At 35.6% G+C, this 18,174-nt stretch overlaps 3 protein-coding genes across 3 annotated transcripts; 1 reads left to right on the forward strand and 2 right to left on the reverse strand.

The window, feature by feature from the left end:
* Positions 1-302: 302 nt before the first annotated feature.
* TUB8 (tubulin beta 8) lies at positions 303-3,075 on the reverse strand. The gene is made up of 3 exons (XM_013002979.2): positions 2,468-3,075; positions 1,408-1,677; positions 303-1,224 (listed from the first exon to the last, which is right to left on the reverse strand). The coding sequence occupies exons 1-3, from the start codon at positions 2,859-2,861 to the stop codon at positions 545-547; spliced, it is 1,344 nt and encodes a 447-aa protein (XP_012858433.1). The 5' UTR covers positions 2,862-3,075; the 3' UTR covers positions 303-544.
* Positions 3,076-5,329: 2,254 nt separating this feature from the next.
* LOC105977845 (actin-depolymerizing factor 7) lies at positions 5,330-6,667 on the forward strand. The gene is made up of 3 exons (XM_013003226.2): positions 5,330-5,472; positions 5,581-5,840; positions 6,323-6,667. The coding sequence occupies exons 1-3, from the start codon at positions 5,470-5,472 to the stop codon at positions 6,471-6,473; spliced, it is 414 nt and encodes a 137-aa protein (XP_012858680.2). The 5' UTR covers positions 5,330-5,469; the 3' UTR covers positions 6,474-6,667.
* Positions 6,381-10,138, reverse strand: LOC105977844 (O-glucosyltransferase rumi-like protein (DUF821)). The gene is made up of 6 exons (XM_013003225.2): positions 9,682-10,138; positions 8,165-8,760; positions 7,895-8,087; positions 7,747-7,811; positions 7,138-7,348; positions 6,381-7,039 (listed from the first exon to the last, which is right to left on the reverse strand). The coding sequence occupies exons 1-6, from the start codon at positions 9,793-9,795 to the stop codon at positions 6,671-6,673; spliced, it is 1,548 nt and encodes a 515-aa protein (XP_012858679.2). The 5' UTR covers positions 9,796-10,138; the 3' UTR covers positions 6,381-6,670.
* Positions 10,139-18,174: the final 8,036 nt, after the last annotated feature.

Consider the following 18,174-nt stretch of genomic DNA (forward strand, 5'->3'; position numbering starts at 1 on the left):
AAAAATTGTAAGCAAAATTTCGTTGGTTTCGCAGCAACTGCAAGGGTGCTTTCCTCATCGAAAGATGCCTTTACTTATTTTCTTGCAATTGATTATTTATGCAAAAATTAATACTTCAGAATTCAGTGTTACACTTGCAATCTTTCCATCAAGCTTCAGATTATTGGTTCAATTCTTCATCCAGTTAGGTACGGAAACGAATTAATTAGACCAAATCAACACGAATCCATTCAAGCGAAATCCAAACCAACAATCTATCAACCATTTCACACCAAATTCTGCGAATTTCATGCGCTCCGAACTTTAACAGATCGTAAATCACCTAATAGAACAATATTCAACAAACGACTACCAGATTACAAAATACCGGAAACATTAGAAATGCCGAGGAGGCAATAATAGTAGTGATTAGTGAGTAGTGAGTAGTAACTAGTAAGTAACCCAATCACCAAAACTACATAATTGAAAACATAAGAAAAAGTCTCGAACGCAAAAACAAAAACACCCGAAAAAAAATACACACATAATATAGAACGACCGATATTTAAGCTTCATCCTGAAGTTCCTCTTCATCTTCATAGTCATAACCATCCTCCTCTGCAGTAGCATCTTGGTACTGCTGATACTCGGAAACCAAATCGTTCATATTACTCTCCGCCTCCGTAAACTCCATCTCATCCATACCTTCTCCAGTGTACCAATGCAAGAAAGCCTTTCTCCTAAACATAGCCGTAAACTGTTCGCTCACCCTCCTAAACATCTCCTGAATTGAGGTGGAGTTTCCGATGAAAGTGGACGCCATTTTCAGACCGGTCGGCGGAATGTCGCACACAGTGGATTTAACGTTGTTCGGAATCCATTCGACGAAGTAAGAGGAGTTCTTGTTCTGGACATTGATCATTTGTTCGTCCACTTCCTTTGTGCTCATCTTGCCTCGGAACATGGCTGAGGCGGTCAGGTAGCGGCCGTGGCGGGGGTCGGCGGCACACATCATGTTCTTGGAATCCCACATTTGCTGCGTGAGTTCGGGTACTGTGAGGGCTCGGTATTGCTGGGACCCACGTGAGGTGAGAGGGGCGAATCCGACCATGAAGAAGTGGAGACGGGGGAATGGGATTAGGTTGACCGCCAGCTTGCGGAGATCAGAGTTTAGTTGACCGGGGAAGCGGAGGCAGCATGTCACACCGCTCATGGTGGCGGAGATCAGATGGTTGAGATCTCCAACTGGGTCAATACAAAATATGTTTATCAGATATAAATCAAGAAACGCAAGATTTCACATTCCATAACAAAATTAATTACAGTAAACCCATGTTGCTAAAAGATGTAAACGATGAAAATGGACAATCATAAGCAAAATTATAGTTCAGTGGTAGCATTGAGAAAGAATAGGAGATTGAAACTTACAGCTAGGGGTGGTGAGTTTAAGTGTTCGGAAGCAGATGTCATAAAGAGCTTCATTATCCAACACCATGCACTCATCAGCATTCTCGACAAGCTGGTGAACAGAGAGTGTAGCATTGTACGGCTCAACGACAGTGTCCGACACTTTGGGTGACGGAAAGACGGAGAATGTAAGCATCATACGATCTGGGTACTCTTCTCTGATCTTAGAAATAAGGAGAGTCCCCATTCCGGATCCAGTTCCACCTCCCAATGAATGGCAAACTTGAAATCCTGAAAAGTTATAACAACGAAAAGTGATGGTTTAGTCAGTTGAAAAGAGCTTAAGAATGACCATGTTGAACACATTCAATCACAGAAACAATTTAGATAGTTCTATCACATAAAACATTTAAAAATCAAATCAAATGACGAGAATAAACAAGTACAACATACCAGTGACAATTAAACTTTCTTATTTTAAAAAGGGAAAACATGGACTTCTAGGTATTTAAAACCTAAGGTAATTAAACAAGTCACGCATGAAAATAAGTGGCAACTAAAATATGACGTTACAGCAAAATCTTACGGGACTCATGCTTTGCTGCAAATTCACATTCTCGAACCATCAATGGATCACGAAAATGGCAGAATCTTCTTGAAACCTTCCCACATGATATAAATAAATAAAAAGTAAAGAACCAAAACCAACCCCAAAACTCACAACTCATCAGCAAACTCAGGTACTGAAATACCTTCCCGTACATGCCTTAATTCATTCGATCATTTCCCGATTATACAGTCTAAGTGAAAACAAAACGGTCAGCCAAGATAAAATCCAAATGATCTATTACAATTCCCAGATTAAAACCAGCTAATCATTCATGAAATTCCTACACCAGAGCTCAATTATCAATTAGATTAGGGTTTATCAGAAATCATAGATCTAACAACATGACACTAGCAAATAAATTTAACCAAATACATAACTTCGAGATATAAACCTAAAAGCTTCAAATAACAACATAATCCGAACAAAAAAACCAAATAGCAGTTCCAAAAATGCATAATTCGAGCAGCTTACCCTGCAAGCAATCACAATTCTCCGCCTCTTTCCTGACAACATCCATAACCGAATCAATCAACTCCGCTCCTTCAGTATAATGCCCCTTCGCCCAATTATTCCCAGCGCCGGACTGCCCGAAGACGAAGTTATCCGGCCGGAAAATCTGACCGTACGGCCCAGATCTAACGCTGTCCATGGTACCGGGCTCCAAATCCATAAGCACGGCCCGAGGAACAAACCTCCCGCAGCTGGCTTCATTGTAGTAGACGTTGACGCGCTCCAATTGCAGATCGGTGTCTCCGCTGTAGCGTCCGGTGGAATCTATGCCGTGCTCCGCGCACACCACCTCCCAGAATTTTGCTCCGATCTGGTTGCCGCACTGGCCAGCTTGAATGTGCAGGATCTCACGCATTTTCGGAGCTGTAAAAACGGAGAAGAAAATGCAGATGGAGAGTGAGTGTGTGTGTGTGTGTGTGTGAAATTGCAGAGACGAAGTTAGGGTTGGTGGTGTGGAAGAAACGTTTTTGAGAGTGTTATATAAGGGTCAGGTGGTTTTGAAGTGGGAATTTTTTGAATTTTGAATTTCTTTTTTTTTCAGAAATTGTTACTGTTGTAGAGCTGGCAGTGGGGTTTGTTTGATGGATACGCGATTTGTATATTGGTGAGATGTACGCGCGCTGATCACGTGAGTGCGTTGCGGAGCACGTGGAAAGTTGATCAAAAGGCTCAGATGTGAGTGTGTTGACTGTTGACTTCATATCTGATGGAAATTGTAGGAAATAAGAAGAAAAGAGGGGGTGATTATTGAGTTTTTTATTCTTTAATAATTCAATAACTGACTAGTGCAGTAACAAGAGTGCGACGTCTAACGACTCGAGTTCGATTCATTGTCAATACGTTTTAAATCGAGATACTTAATACATTTTACCTTGATTGTGTATATATATGCCACATTTAAATTAAATGCTAAATGTGGTGTTGTATCCATTTCTTACCGTTCATCTCTCGACCTCGATGAATGTTGTGTGAGTTGCGCCGGCAATCAGCATAGTGGGGTTCGATTCCTATTTTTCAGACCTTGATTAATTGACAAGTTTATACATATATCATAAATCATAATCATCATCATTAACAATTCCTTAAGAGAAAAAAAAAGTGTGGGCCCATAAAAAGGGGGGCCCCGGCCCCCCTTTATTTAGACTTGGTTCTCACACTAAGACCTAAGAATAAGAAGACAAAAAGGCAGTGGGTGGATGAGACTGAGTGGTGAACGGTTTTATCTATCCTACACCCGGTGAAGGTTACACCGGGTGATTTTTCACCGTTGATCTACACACACCAATGTGGGTGTGTGTGTGTTTGTGGGTATATTAATGGTAAAGATCTACCCGGTGTATTTCACCCGGTGTAGGATCTCAAAAGCCGTGGTGAACCCCAGCAGAAGAATTTGTTGAGAAAATAGAAGCAATGTCAGGTGACATGGCCCACGAATAGGTTAGATATACCTTGAAGATACAGCAAGGAATATATCCAACTTTAATTTCTTATGTTGCACGCAGTCGTTTTGTACTTTAGTTTGATGACGAATGCTAATTTAACTAGTTCTCATTGTCATTTACCTGATAATTGATTTTAATTTTAATGCAATCAATAACATATCCTAAGTCTCAAATTTAATACATGAAACAAAAGATTGGAACATTTGTACAATTATAATAATAAAGCTTAGGAAGTTTTTGGATATCCAGAAAACTAGGCCAAGTTTTGGGCTCTTTCTAAATCCAAAAAATAGTAGACTGTAGGTCCATCTATATATTAAATTATATTTATATAACATTTAAATTTTGTGCAAAATTAAGAAGGTAGGCCAAATATCTATATATTTGAAACAAGGGATTCCATTTTATGATTCTTGATTGTTAAGAGTTAGATCGGGTTCAGTTAAACATCATTGGCCGAACTCTCCATACTCAGAGTTAATGGGTCAAAGCCCAAACTGGAGAATGTGTAGACTTCTGCGATCTAAACATGGCGTATTCCAAGGACCGCTACCATTTACCCCGGATTGATCACCTAGCGGATGTAACCGCATGATGAGCCAAAATACGTGTTGAATGAGGTCCACGGGGAATGGCGTGGTAATCATGAAGGCGCTAGATCCTTCATACATAGATACTACGAGCCGGGTATTATTGGGATACTTATTGGGCCAAAGCCCAAATGAACATATAAATTAATCCCATCAGGTCAAAACTCAATGAACTGCGAGCACCTAGATGGATCGGGCCGATGCTAAGAGAAAACTTAGCAGCAAAGAAGATCGCCAAACAGATTGTCAACACACAATAGGTCGCATAAGAAGAAGAATAATGAAGAAGAATAATGAGTATCAAGTTGCGAGTTCGGAGGCAACTGTTAGGATCGATGAGTACTCAGTCAGTGTAAACCTCAGACCAAAAAAGAGAACTTAAATTAGAAAATATATCTACAATTTCCTGTATAAACGAATGTGTGAAAACCTTATTAGGGTTACGACACATTATTAATAAAAAAAATACTATCTTCTAAAATTCTCTCTTTTACTATTATTTTCTCGTCGTCCAATTCATCTTCTCCAGCGTTAGTTGGACTTTTCAGCGGTTAAATTAAGTAGTAGAGTTTGGAAAGAGGTCTTGAAAGTATTGATCTTACACCATCAGAGTTAAATTCGAAATTAGAACCATATATGACGAGTGAAAAAAGTTGGTTATTATTAGGGAAAATTCAATAACCGAAGAGGGAGCTAAGACAATTTTGAACCCTTGGTTTTTCATTTGTGCCCAACCGCATTTCCCACTCCTTTGATATATAAAACAACCAAATTTCCCTTTATTTCTTTTCTCATCCATTCAAGGATCTATCCTCTCCCTCTTTCGGATCTTCCCTTTTCCTTTTATTTTTTTATAATTTTTTTTAAATTTTTTTTTTTTTGTATCTTCATTTTCTTCCAGATCTTTCTTACCCTTTGATCTGAAGCCAATATGGTAATCAACCTCTGCATTTCTTTGATTATCTCTTTAATTGGCATTACCTATTGTTTTAAGCTTTGAGATAACTTTTATTTATTTATTATTATTTTACGATTGGTTCAGGCGAATTCGGCATCTGGAATGGCAGTTGAGGACGAGTGCAAGCTGAAATTCTTGGAATTAAAAGCAAAGAGAAACTACCGTTTCATCGTGTTCAGGATCGAGGGCCAACAAGTGGTGGTTGACAAACTCGGCTGCCCCGACGAAAGCTACGAAGATTTCACGTCTTCCCTCCCTTCGGACGAGTGCCGTTACGCCGTATTCGATTTCGACTTCATCACCACCGAAAATTGCCAGAAGAGCAAAATCTTCTTCATCGCATGGTAATTATAAACCTATCAAAAATTAACATCGATAGATTAAAGATTCTTCCTTTTTAGAGTATTTCCTCTCCCTTTGTTGTTTTACGATCAATCGGGAAATTTTATGTTACACCCACCCAGCTATTAACACATGGTGATTGTTAACCGTAGGTGGTTATTTAACCTCATCTACGATTAACAATACCCGATGTAAATAACCCGATGTAGCATATAACTTTCCGAAACAGGGTTCCTTCACTTTTTATGTACTATTCAGCATTTCTATTAAGATATGGCATAATACAGTTAAACCTCTATAAATTAATACAGTCGGAACTAGAGAAATCTTATTAATTTAGCGAATTATTAAGTTATCGAGTTAATAATTTAACATGTTTTCACCGAATCGAAAACGAGAAAAACTATTTTTAATCGAGGTTATTAATTTATCGAGATTCTTCTGTATATACTTTTAATATGATTTTTTTTTTAATATTTATTAGGTCACCGGATACATCAATAGTGAGAATGAAGATGGTATACGCCAGTTCAAAGGACAGATTCAAGAGGGAATTGGATGGAATCCAAGTCGAACTCCAAGCAACCGATCCCAGCGAAATGAGCTTCGACATCATCAAAGCTCGTGCTCACTGAATTATTATTACAAAAAAAAAAAAAAAAGACGATTGTCCGATTTTACGATGTTGTAGTAATCAATCCACTCAAACTTGAAACTCAACAATAGTGGTCCTATATGTATATATAACAAAGGAAGAATATTCATTCATTCTTTTGTACTATACCTGTGAAATTAAAGAAAAACAAATTATAAAAGAAGATTTATGTTACTACTAGTGCATTTGCTTATTGTTAAGGCTCAGCCAATATTCTCTTTCCCTATTCTCCACTTGCTCTATTCCGCTACCTTTTCTTTCGATAAGAGAGTGGAGAGATGCCGGGTCATAAGGCGGGGGCATTGTGCACGGGTTCAATAATGCGGGCCCTTTGACCATTGACTCGGTCATGAATTTTTTATTGAGCCCCTGTGCAGTGCAGGCCATTGACTCCGAACAAAGCTCTACAGCTCTGTCTGGCACGGTTGGCTTGTATTTTAATAGCTTAGCATACTCACTTAATAGATGGAACATGTAGTCGTATACGTAATCCATTTTTAGATCTTCTAGAATGAATTTGCTCGCCTCCTTGCCAATCGCCTGAGCCTGTTAGTCAAATCAAGAAACATGGTCATGAGGGGGGAGGGAGGGAGGGAGGGGAGGGGGGGGGGGGGGGGGGGAGGAAAGAGAGAGAGAGAGAGTACCTCTTCTTGATGGCTATTTCCCCAGTCGACCGCGTATTTAATGGATCTGCACTTGTCTTCATCTTTAATTGGCCAGTAATGTTTTAGAGGGATCAAACCTCTCGTGAAGAAATCGTAATAATGAGGCTTTACGAGCAATGTCATAGAATCACATGCAAGAATGTATTTCTCGCTCACCGACCATGCAGATCCTTCAATATAGATTTTGTATCTGCAAGAATGCAAAAAAAAAAAAAAGAAATCTAAGAATTAATTTCATATAGTAACCCATGTATTTCCATCGAATTGTTCAAAAACTCCTTGTTATATTAATATTAGTACAGCCCCTTAAATGGCGAGCTTTTAGGGGGGCAAGTTTGCTATAGTTAATTGAATCATAGGGGGCTTTCTGCAAATTTTAATAACACGGGGAGTTTTTGTTTTATTGCAGGGGGTCTATTCTATGCTACACCGGTTAGATCTTTACCATTCATATACACACAAACACACAAACACACATCCACACCCGGCCACATTGGTGTGTGTAGTAGATCAACGGTAAAAAATCCCCCGTGTAGTCTTCATCGGGTGTAGCATAGAAATAACCTATTGTATCATATGATCTCTCACCTGTGAATGCATTGACTGGCCAAATTTGATTGCTTGAAACCCTCTTCCGTTTCTCTCCGCCAGTCCTGTAAATCTGGTTTTAAATTTCCATAATACAACAATATAATTTTATATACTTTTATAAATTTTATTGAATGAAAATTCAAACCTGAGCATAAACACGAGCATTCCAATCGTGTTTATCCGAAACATTACACTTAAGCAAATTCATCCTCGTGGCAGCAACCTTCGGATTTCCCTTCCAATAAGCAAGCGGGTCCCTCTCCGTCCATTTTCTTCTCCTATTCCCTTCTTTTAAATCCTTCGACAAACCTTCCCACGGTTTTATATTAATCTCCGGCCTGAAATTTAATCAACTACACATTAATAAATAAAAAATAATATCGTACTAATTAACTAGAAACATGCACGCACGTACCAGCCCCAGAAAGACCAATCGGGAAAGACGATATCGAAAGTCGAGTCGTCGCCGCAGTACCGGAAAACCGGGGGTGGGGCCCGGTACTTCACGCCGGTGAAGAATATTTCCTTCTTGATGACGGGCCAGTCAACGCAGTCAAACATTAGGTCTAAGTCAGGGATTTTGCCGGGGTACCGCCTTAGCAACTGTAGGATCCCCCACAGGGTGAAAGTGTCTCTACTTTGGAACGATTTTCTGTATGTTTCCACGTAGGCTTTGCCGTTGAGTATTATTAAACGGAAATTGGCCGTTCGGCTTGCATTCGTCATCATTTCGCGGGTAATACCCGTTTCCCTCCACGGGTATAGATCTTCGTGGATCCAACGGAAGTAGTCGGGGCATGATGACTGGGGTGCTTCTAGAAGGTCTTGCGGGTGTGGTTCCAGAAGGTTTCCGTTTTCGACCGGGATTCTTGACGGGTAGTAATTTGCGGGGCAGGTTCGGGTCGGGTTTCCGAGGGAGCAGTTTAACGGGATGTCTATGGGTTTGGGAGGATTATGAGCTGTTCTAGTGGTTAGTGTTTGTATTTTTGGCGAATCATTTCTATTCATCAACTGCAAGCAGAGAAACAAAGAAGAGAATATTGGGTGAGACTTTGGTTATTAATTTGAATTTTTTGTCTTTATTATATGTCTTTGCTATTGAGTGAAATTTTCCACTCCAAAGTGTAATTTCTATATCAAGAATTGAAATTGAATTGTCTACCGCCGGTAGTTATTTAAAAAATAACGAATATAATTCGGGAGGACACCAATAATGAATTCTAGTGTGTGCATAAAAAAACACACACACACACATATCCACATATATACACGTATGTAAAATTACGATGATATGAACTACCACTTATAACATCTACAAACCACTAGCGGAGCCAGAATTTTAAGTTCAGAGACTGAATAGAAGAGCTGAATGCATTAAAAAAATTATGAGGGGGGCCGTTAATGTTGTACACAATTTTTTAATATTTATATATAAATTAAAAGTGATTTGAGAAATGTTGGGGGCCGTGGCACCTGCCCATATGCCCTATGCTCGCTCCGCCAATGTCTACATGACCATTATCTAAATATTTAATTTCTTGATTTAATATGGACTTATGGTATATAAATATTTGAAACATTTTTCAAGGTTGCATATAGTAATGTATACACCCATAATTAATCAACGGGCACATGCACAAGCATGACTTTAGGACCAGCAAAATGACACGTAATCAGTCAAACAAGCGACACCACATCCAAAAACACCGTTGAAGAAACAAAATCAAATTTAGTAATTAACAATAAACAAATTTTAGTATTTCAAAAAAATAAAAATAAAAATAAAAATAAAAAAATGGCTGAAGATAAACCAAGGAATGATTAGTGTTCAACAACTGTCAGACAGCATAAACCTCAGAAAATCAAAATAACAATTAAAATAAAACGCACGAAAAAGAATTATAAGCAGAGAGTTGAGCAGAAAAAACTTACAGCAGTAGCAGAGGAGTCGAGGTAGCGCGTGGAGATGAACGCGCCGACAGTGAGGACGGCGAAGAAGAGCGCCACCAGCGAAGATCTCGCCAGCGGCCGCCGGATCACTTCCATGACTATAAAGGGTCGCCCTCTGATTATTAATATAAAATATATATTAATTAATAATTAACTCATCCCAGCTGCTAATTAAAAAAAAAAAAGTTAATAAATGAGGTAATCGAAGAGTTTTCAGACAAAAAAAAATTGATTCTTGAAAAAAAAAAGGAGTCTTTTTTTGTTCAGACAGAAGTAAGTTGAGAGAGAGAGTGGTCGGAAAGTAGGAAGTTGAAGGTTTAATGAAAGTGAAACGAGATTTTGAGGTTAAAAAGAGAAAAGGGATGGAGGAAATTAAGCTAAAAAAGGAGAGAGGAAAATGGATGATGACGTGTTAATTGTTAAAAGTCTCGTGAGTGATGGTGTAATAAAAATGGGGGCAAAAAGAGGGGTCCTCTCATGTTTTGTCATTGCTTTTTTTGCTCTATGGAGTTGTTAATTAATTGTGGAACCCAAGGAATAACTCCCTTCCATTATTTCTCCTAGATATTGTTAAATTTGGATAAACTGCTCAAATATTACGAGGTAAGGTTAAATTACGGAAAAAAAAAATTATATTCGGCTAATTACAATTACTTATATTAACTATGAATTTATTTACACGTCCAACCTTATCGTATAATTACCCTGTCAAATTTAACATAATCTTCTAGATTTCGTTTTGTGGAATATTCTCTAGTTTGTATTCGTTTTGTGCAAAAACGTAATTTCTATTGCTCCACAATCTGATATATAGAAGCCAAAAAACACATCTTATGATCATCTTATTTCTAAATGTAGAGCTGATCTAATGAGATAAAACGGGTACAAATTGAAAAATATTCCATATAATCTAAAAGATTTCACTAAATTTGACACCACAAGGTCGACATATAAGAAGAATCATTGTTGAGGGGTGATTGTAAATATACAAACAATATATATAATTTTTTTTTTGATAATTTAACCTTATTTCAGGGTGACTGTAATACACCGTTATTGTTTTTTTGATTAAAATTAAAATTTGGATATTTCTTAAATTTGGAACTTACCGTTTGATATCTCTTATTTTCTCTCACCGGTTTGATCATTTTATCACATAATTACATTTTTACGATAACAAAAAATGGGTTTATTATCATTTTCACTATTTTTGGTGGTAAATTTTGATTCGTAGTTTCCCATGCATTATATCAAATTTTAGATCTAATAATAAAATAATAATGGTAAATTTTTGATTCGTAGTTTCCCATGCATTATATCAAATTTTAGATCTAATAATAAAATAATAATATTTCACTGTTTCACAATTTATAGGAAATGGATCTGGTTTGGTCTCCCGTAATATTTTCACTATATATGTCACAAAACGACAAATTCAACGTTCATCATAATTTTAGTATATTTTATTTTCTAAATATTAATTATAGATCAAATTTTAAGTAATGATATTTTTAACTATATAATTTAAAATTATGTTATAATTTTAAAAAAGGTATCTAAACATGAAATGCAATCAACTCAAACTAATGTATTTAGAATAAATATGCTAATAAGTTAGTGATCACATGCAATTAATTAAAATCATCATTTTATACATATATGATAATTAATAAAATTGTTACATAAATCATATTTCCATCTCTATATTTTGATAGGAAAAATAGAATTTGGTGGGAAAAATAGAAAGATGGTGGAAAGGTGGGAGATGAAATTTCTTCACCAAGAAATTTGGTGAATAATAGAATTTGGGTATATAGGGTGTAATAGTGATACATAAATTTACGGTGCAATGCTAAAAACACCTAAATTGGCCGAAAAAACGACAATATGGAGGTCGGTTGGAGATGCTCTTACAGACCTACAACAATAAGTTAGAAATAGAGATAGGATTTTCTAAAATTATACTCGTAGTATTACGGGTGAAAATTGGAATGAAATTTTCAAATTGCGCCAATTTCGATCCGAAAATATTCGATTTTGGAACCGTATCTTCATTTCGATTTTCGATTCTTCCGAATTTATTTGGAACGGAATTGGAATAATATATAAGATTACTGGAAATTCCAACTTCCGATCCAATTTTAGTTCTGAATATTTCAATAGTTTTTCAAAATATATAATAAAATTTTATGATATATTTTGTAATCCTATAATATAACTTGTGTTATATTTTATATGAAAAATATAAATATCGAAGGGTCAAGTAAATTAATATCTTAGAAAAGAGTAATTGGTATCAAAAAATTTATGTTGCATTTTTTCTCGTAAGAAAATCTATGTTTCAATTTATTGTTCCTACATGTGTTTTTATTTATTGCGTTTTGTCGAACTCCCCTTTGGTTGCATTTTCCTGTAAAAAAATTAAAAAGTATTGTGAAAATTTCCGTTATATTTGAATTTGGAACAGGAGGTTATGAAGTAATGCGATTTCCGCAATTTCCAAAATTCTGCCAATTCTGAGGTATTCCAAAATTGGAACGAATTTTTGTATTCCATTCTTTTGGATAGATAATTAGAACGCATTTTATACTTCCCAAAAAAATTGAAAATTTAAGAAAAAGTCACTTTCCATCTATTCCGTCCGACACCCTGCAAAATGATTTTTTTTTTAATTCCTCCTCTTTCAACCCGATGTATTTTGTCATGGAAGAACTAGAGTGGAAAATTTTAAGAGCGTAATTAAAGAGGGATTAGAATTTGTTTTCAATCCACACATTTATTATAAATTATGCTTTTAACTCATAATTGTCTGTCGAGGCCCGGACCAATAACACTTGTCATGGGCTTAAAACTTTAGCAAAAACTCTCCGTAATTAAAGTTTTGTGCACATGACTTACTTATACTTTCAATATAAATAAATTAATCCCTGTAGTATTAACTTTATGCACATGATTCGTTGTATTTTTAATGTAAACACATACCCTTCCTATGTTATTTCACTTGTTAAATAATCATGTTTATTAGGAAGATGAAAATTTTGAAATTACAAGGAGGTTGCGTATTTATATTGAAATACAAGGGGATCATGTTTTATATAGAAAGGACAAGGCAATCATGTGCACAAAGTTCAAACCAGATGGATATAAATACTATTCTCCACTTATTTTTGTAAGTTTTCCTAATTCTATTAGAGACGTGCTATTTCCACCATCAAAATATCTTATTTCACCATCAAATTAAATATATTTTTCATTTTACCCATTTCTTCTTCTTTAACTGGAAATCTCATCCTCTCCACCTTATGTGAATAATACTTTCGTCAGAAAAAAATATTTTCAAAGGTTAAAAAAGCAGGAATTCACGTTTTTTGAGAAATAAACTAAGAGTGCTTATATGGGAAGGTCTTGAAATTCCTCAAGAATTGGTCAATTTGGCTTAATATAATTTTGTTTCCTAAAAAAATTACATAATATATAGGTCAACTGATATGGAAGGTTAAATATCTTGAATAAATATTTCATTGCAAAAAATTAAAAAAGAAATAAAAAAAATAGAAATAACTTAGAACACATAAGAATTAAGTGAATATAAGGAAGGGTTATGAATTATAAACTTGAAGGGTATTTATGATATTTTATAATTTTTGGTGGTGAATTGAGATATACTTTGGAGGTGGAAATAACACCACCCTTCAATTAGCACCCGAATGGTACGTCTTTTTATTTAAATATAGAAAGAGCAAAGAAAGAAGGTATGTAAATTTAAGGGATTTTTATGCAAAAGTCCCCAACCAAGCATGTTTATTATTCTAGGTTTAGGGGACATATCTCTTTTACCAATAAGCCCATCCCTTTAATATTTATTATAACTAAAGGAAACATTCATGTATATCCCAATATTACCCTCAACCATTTATACCCAATTCTTAATTGTAATCCAAATTAATCAATTTTGTCCATAAAAGTTCAATTTTGACCACAAAAATTCAATTTTGACTTTTTTTTGGAGTATAATTTAATATGCTCCAATTTCATCCTTAACTTAATTTAATCTCAATTTGACCCCAAATTTCACAAATTATTAAATTTTGACCCAAAAATTTTTTTTTTTCAAAAAATATTTTTTTTTTCAAAAACTTTTTTTTTGCCGCCGGATTCCGGCGTTGACTTTTTTAATTTTTTTTTTTTTTTTTTTTTTTCTTTCTTCCGGATTTTTTCGCCGGTTTCCAGCGTTGACTTTTTTTTTTTTTTTTTTTTTTTTTTTTGCTTTTTTCTTTTTTTTTTCTTTTCTTTTCTTCCGGATTTTTTCGCCGGTTTCCGGCGGTCTCTTTTTTTAGTGTTTTTTTAAGTTTTTTGTTTTGTTTTGTTTGGTTTGTTTTGTTTTTCCACGTCCGTCGCTAAACGTTGACCGTAATTGTGCTGTCACTGACAGTAAATTAACGTAATTATACTGTCAATGATAGTTAATTAACGTAATTGTACTGCCGTTGACATTACATTTATGTAATTGTGTTGCCGTTGACAGTAAATTAATGCAATATTATATTTTTTTATTTATTATTATTTTTTTTTATTTTTTTTTGATTTGTTGACAAGTCAACGTAATTATATTACTGTCGTTGACAGTAAAATAACTGTAAACACAATAATATTACTGTCAACAACATCAATATTATTATTTTTTTGTGGTGTTTGTATTAATATTACTGTCTATTATTGTAATATTACTGTAAACACAATAATATTACTGTGGTTGACGGTAATATTACTGTTTGTTATAGTAATATTCCTGTCAACCACATCAATATTATTCTTTTGTTTGGATATTTTGTTTGTTTGAGTTATTCACGGAGTAACGTAATAATATTACTGTCTACTATTGTAATATTACTGTTGCTATAGTAATATTACTGTTGCTATAGTAATATTACTGTCACTCACAGTAATATTAATTCTTTTGGTTTTTTTTATTTTGTTTACATTTGTTGAACGGACAACATAGTAATATTACTTTATTATACAATAATAATGAATTTTGTTGTGTTAATATTAATGTGCTAGAGATTAATATAGCAATATCACTGTGTTAAACTATAGTTTAGTTATTTTTACTGTGTTTAACAGTAATATAGTTAATATTACTGTCATTCAAAGCAATATTGTTGTTTAAACGGAAAAAAAAGTTACAGAAAAAAAAATTAAAAAAAAAATAAAATAAAAAAAATAAAAAAAAGTCAACGCCGGAGACCGGTGTTTACCGCCGGTCAACGCCGGAATCCGGAAAAAAAATCCGGAAGAAAAAAAAAAAAAAAAAAAAAAAAAAATAAAAATAAAAATAAAAGTCAACGCCGGAATCCGGAAAAAAAAAATCCGGAAGAAAAAAAAAAAAAAAAAAAAAAGTCAACGCCGGAGACCGGCGTTGACCGCCGGTCAACGCCGGAATCCGGCGGAAAAAAAAAGTTTTTGAAAAAAAAAATTTTGTGAAAAAAAAAAAGTTTTGGGTCAAAATTGAATAATTTGTGAAATTTGGGGTCAAATTGAAGTTAAATTAAGTTAATGATGAAATTGGAGCATATAAAAGTAAGAGGGGTTATTTTAGTCCTTTACATAAATCTGGACCATGTGTGGACTTATTGGTAAAGGAGAATATTGTCTGGATCTCTTTATGAATAAGTTCCCACTGATGGGCTTATTTGTAATATGCCCTAAATTTAAAAGGTATATTACTATATTCCACTTTTCAAATTAAAATACCTTAAAATTAAAAATATTTAGGTAGGTCGAGATTTTTTTCTTTGACAAGATATATATATATATATATATATATATATATATATATATATATATATATATATATATATATATATATAGTTTCCTTTTTTTGTTTGCGTAGAGTTCCATGAATAGTTTGACTTGCTATATACTACATTTGACTTTTTCCATATACAAAATTGCAAAAGAGACAACTTCTATAAAAAAAAAAAAAGGAAACATAATTAAATTAATCAAACTAAATAGAGATATAATTATTATAAATACCCCTCCAATCGTAAGCTAATGCTTCATTCTTTTCCGACTCCTTGCCCAATACTCCCATATTCTTCCATCGCTTAATTCTCTCTTGCAATGGCGCAGGTACTCTCTCTCTCTCTCTCTCTCTCTCTCTCTCTCTCTCTCTCTCTCAAGTAGTTATAATGACCAAAATCATGCATGCATGTTAATATTTTTGTTTTCGTGACAAATATATATTATATACATACAGCAGAAGGTGGTGATGAAGGTGTTGGCCATGACAGATGATAAGACAAGGCAGAAAGCAATGGAAGCAGTTACTGATGTTGTAGGTATGTGCATGAATTAAAATTTTTAATTAGGTCCCAGATTTAATTTTCATATGAATTATCAGATCCACCAACAATTATATTATTTGTTAATTAATTAATTATATATATATACAAAAAAAAAAAAAAAAAAAAACAGGTGTGGATTCCATTACTGCAACTTTGAATGATCAAATGATGACGGTGATTGGAGAGATGGATACGGGTACTTTGGTGATGAAAGTGAAGAAGAAAGTTGGGAAGATTGACGTGTTGTCAATTGGCCCTGCATAATTTTTTAGGAAGATTATAAATAATTTATCATGATTTATTTTTTTGCTTTTACTTATCTAATTTAATTTATTTATTCTAGGATTTTTCTAATTAATGAAGAATTATATTTTTGTTCAGTATATCTATCTCCTCTTCTTTTTAATTAGTTGTTGAAAGTCTTTTTACACCAATCCTCCATTGATTTGATTTCTTGTTTTTCCTGTACATTGCGTTAGTTTAAGTGTATATATATAGTATGTACATATCTTTTTAAATATTTAAAACAGACGATACTTTGATTTAAGGGAATTAAATGTTATATTTGGTTATTTATACTGGGTGAATTTGACCCGTAGATTTAATTAAATAAATATCCACTATGCACACTGTTACAGGGGTTAATTTATCACCGAAATTTTCCGCCCGTACGGCCTGATTTGCCCACCAAATCAGTCAGCCTTCCTCACGATTTTCTTCGCACAAACATGCACAAACACAAGTCTTTTCAGCCACGTAAACGAATACAAGAGTATGCAGCGGAAATCAAACACACAAGCACGTTTACGGGCAATGCCCAACCTTTATATTAATTCCCACAACGAATACAAAGGAGACTAAGGTGCACACACAAAATCCTCACTCAGAATTGCTCAACAATTGCAATCTGAACTCTCATATGCTAGATTATACTAGATGGGTCGGATTTGTGCACTCTTAGCCCAATAAATACAAGGAAAAGGTAGTTTTCACATAAAACTACCTAAGGACACATGGCAGCATACAAACATGACACTTGGCTAACTATTACAAGTAATAAGGGGCAGTTTTCATGCATTTCTAGGCCTCAACCGCTCCGTAACTTCCCTCAAATCTGCCCCAAAGGCTGATTTTCGAAGCCCAACTTGATCGGGCCCGCGAGCGCGCGCCAAACGGCCCAAACAGCCCGGCCGGTCGCTAGGCAGCCCATCTGCCTTGCCTTTTCCGCACGTTTGCTTGCCTTTACCGATTACTTGCCAGTTCTTTGCCCACACGGTCATCGGCACGCCCGCTCATCGGGCTGCCTTGCTTGCCTTGCCAATTTTGCCCACACTTGTCAAGTCGTGGTCGATTTCCTTCGAACGTTCGTTTGCCCACATTATCGGCCGCACGCCGATTATTGCCCACGCTTTGTCCGTCTTTGCTGCCGAGCAACGCCCGTGCCAGCCACAAGTACTTTCGATCACCGTTCCCACTTGAATCAAGCCGATCCTTGCTTTTCTCGGCCAAGCACCCCAAATGCTTGCCGAACACTCGACCACTCATTGGCCGATTGTGTGGTTGCCTTGTGCCAATCCCCACTTGGCACCATTTATCGGTCATGACTCGGCCACACTCGAGTCATTACCGATATGACCGATTAAGGGGGTAACAGACCTCCCCCACCAACGGTGTTCGACGCCCTCGTCGAACCGACACCATCGGCTTCAGCTTTCCACTTGTCTTGCCACCGTCTTCGACTGTGCTTGAGCACCAGCACCTTATCGAAACTCAAAATATCCCAAGTCTGATCCCACGAATTTCCCACAAATTCTTTCAGCCCTCGGAAAAACGAACGCCGGTCACGTTCAAACGGCAGCACCCAACCACAAGTGAAAATGCTAGTTTTTGGCACAACTAGCATTTTATCTCGATTGCCACACCGATCGAGAAAGGAGATCACCAACCCACGGAAATCACCCAAGCACGGCTTCCGTTTCATCCACAACAGAAACCAGCCCATCAATAATCCAACAACATGCACTCGAAATTCAGAAGGTACCACATTTCGAACCCACAAATCATGCCACACACGGCAGCAACATAGAGCAAAAATAAGGCCACAATGCCCATTCATAAACCCAAA

This window comes from Erythranthe guttata, chromosome 6 (genome assembly GCF_056151865.1).
Source record: "Erythranthe guttata isolate IM_541 chromosome 6, IM_541, whole genome shotgun sequence".
Classification (NCBI taxonomy): Eukaryota; Viridiplantae; Streptophyta; class Magnoliopsida; order Lamiales; family Phrymaceae; genus Erythranthe; species Erythranthe guttata.

Coding starts and splice junctions, on each gene's coding strand:
- TUB8 (XM_013002979.2), bottom strand. CDS start 2,861: ATGCGTGAGATCCTGCACATTCAAGCTGGCCAGTGCGGCAACCAGATC. Junction 1,678..2,467: donor GAATTGTGATTGCTTGCAGG/GTAAGCTGCTCG, acceptor ATAACTTTTCAG/GATTTCAAGTTTGCCATTCA. Junction 1,225..1,407: donor TAAACTCACCACCCCTAGCT/GTAAGTTTCAAT, acceptor GTATTGACCCAG/TTGGAGATCTCAACCATCTG.
- LOC105977845 (XM_013003226.2), top strand. Junction 5,841..6,322: donor AAAATCTTCTTCATCGCATG/GTAATTATAAAC, acceptor AATATTTATTAG/GTCACCGGATACATCAATAG.
- LOC105977844 (XM_013003225.2), bottom strand. CDS start 9,795: ATGGAAGTGATCCGGCGGCCGCTGGCGAGATCTTCGCTGGTGGCGCTC. Junction 8,088..8,164: donor GATTGGTCTTTCTGGGGCTG/GTACGTGCGTGC, acceptor ATTAAATTTCAG/GCCGGAGATTAATATAAAAC. Junction 7,349..7,746: donor GCCAGTCAATGCATTCACAG/GTGAGAGATCAT, acceptor GCATTCTTGCAG/ATACAAAATCTATATTGAAG.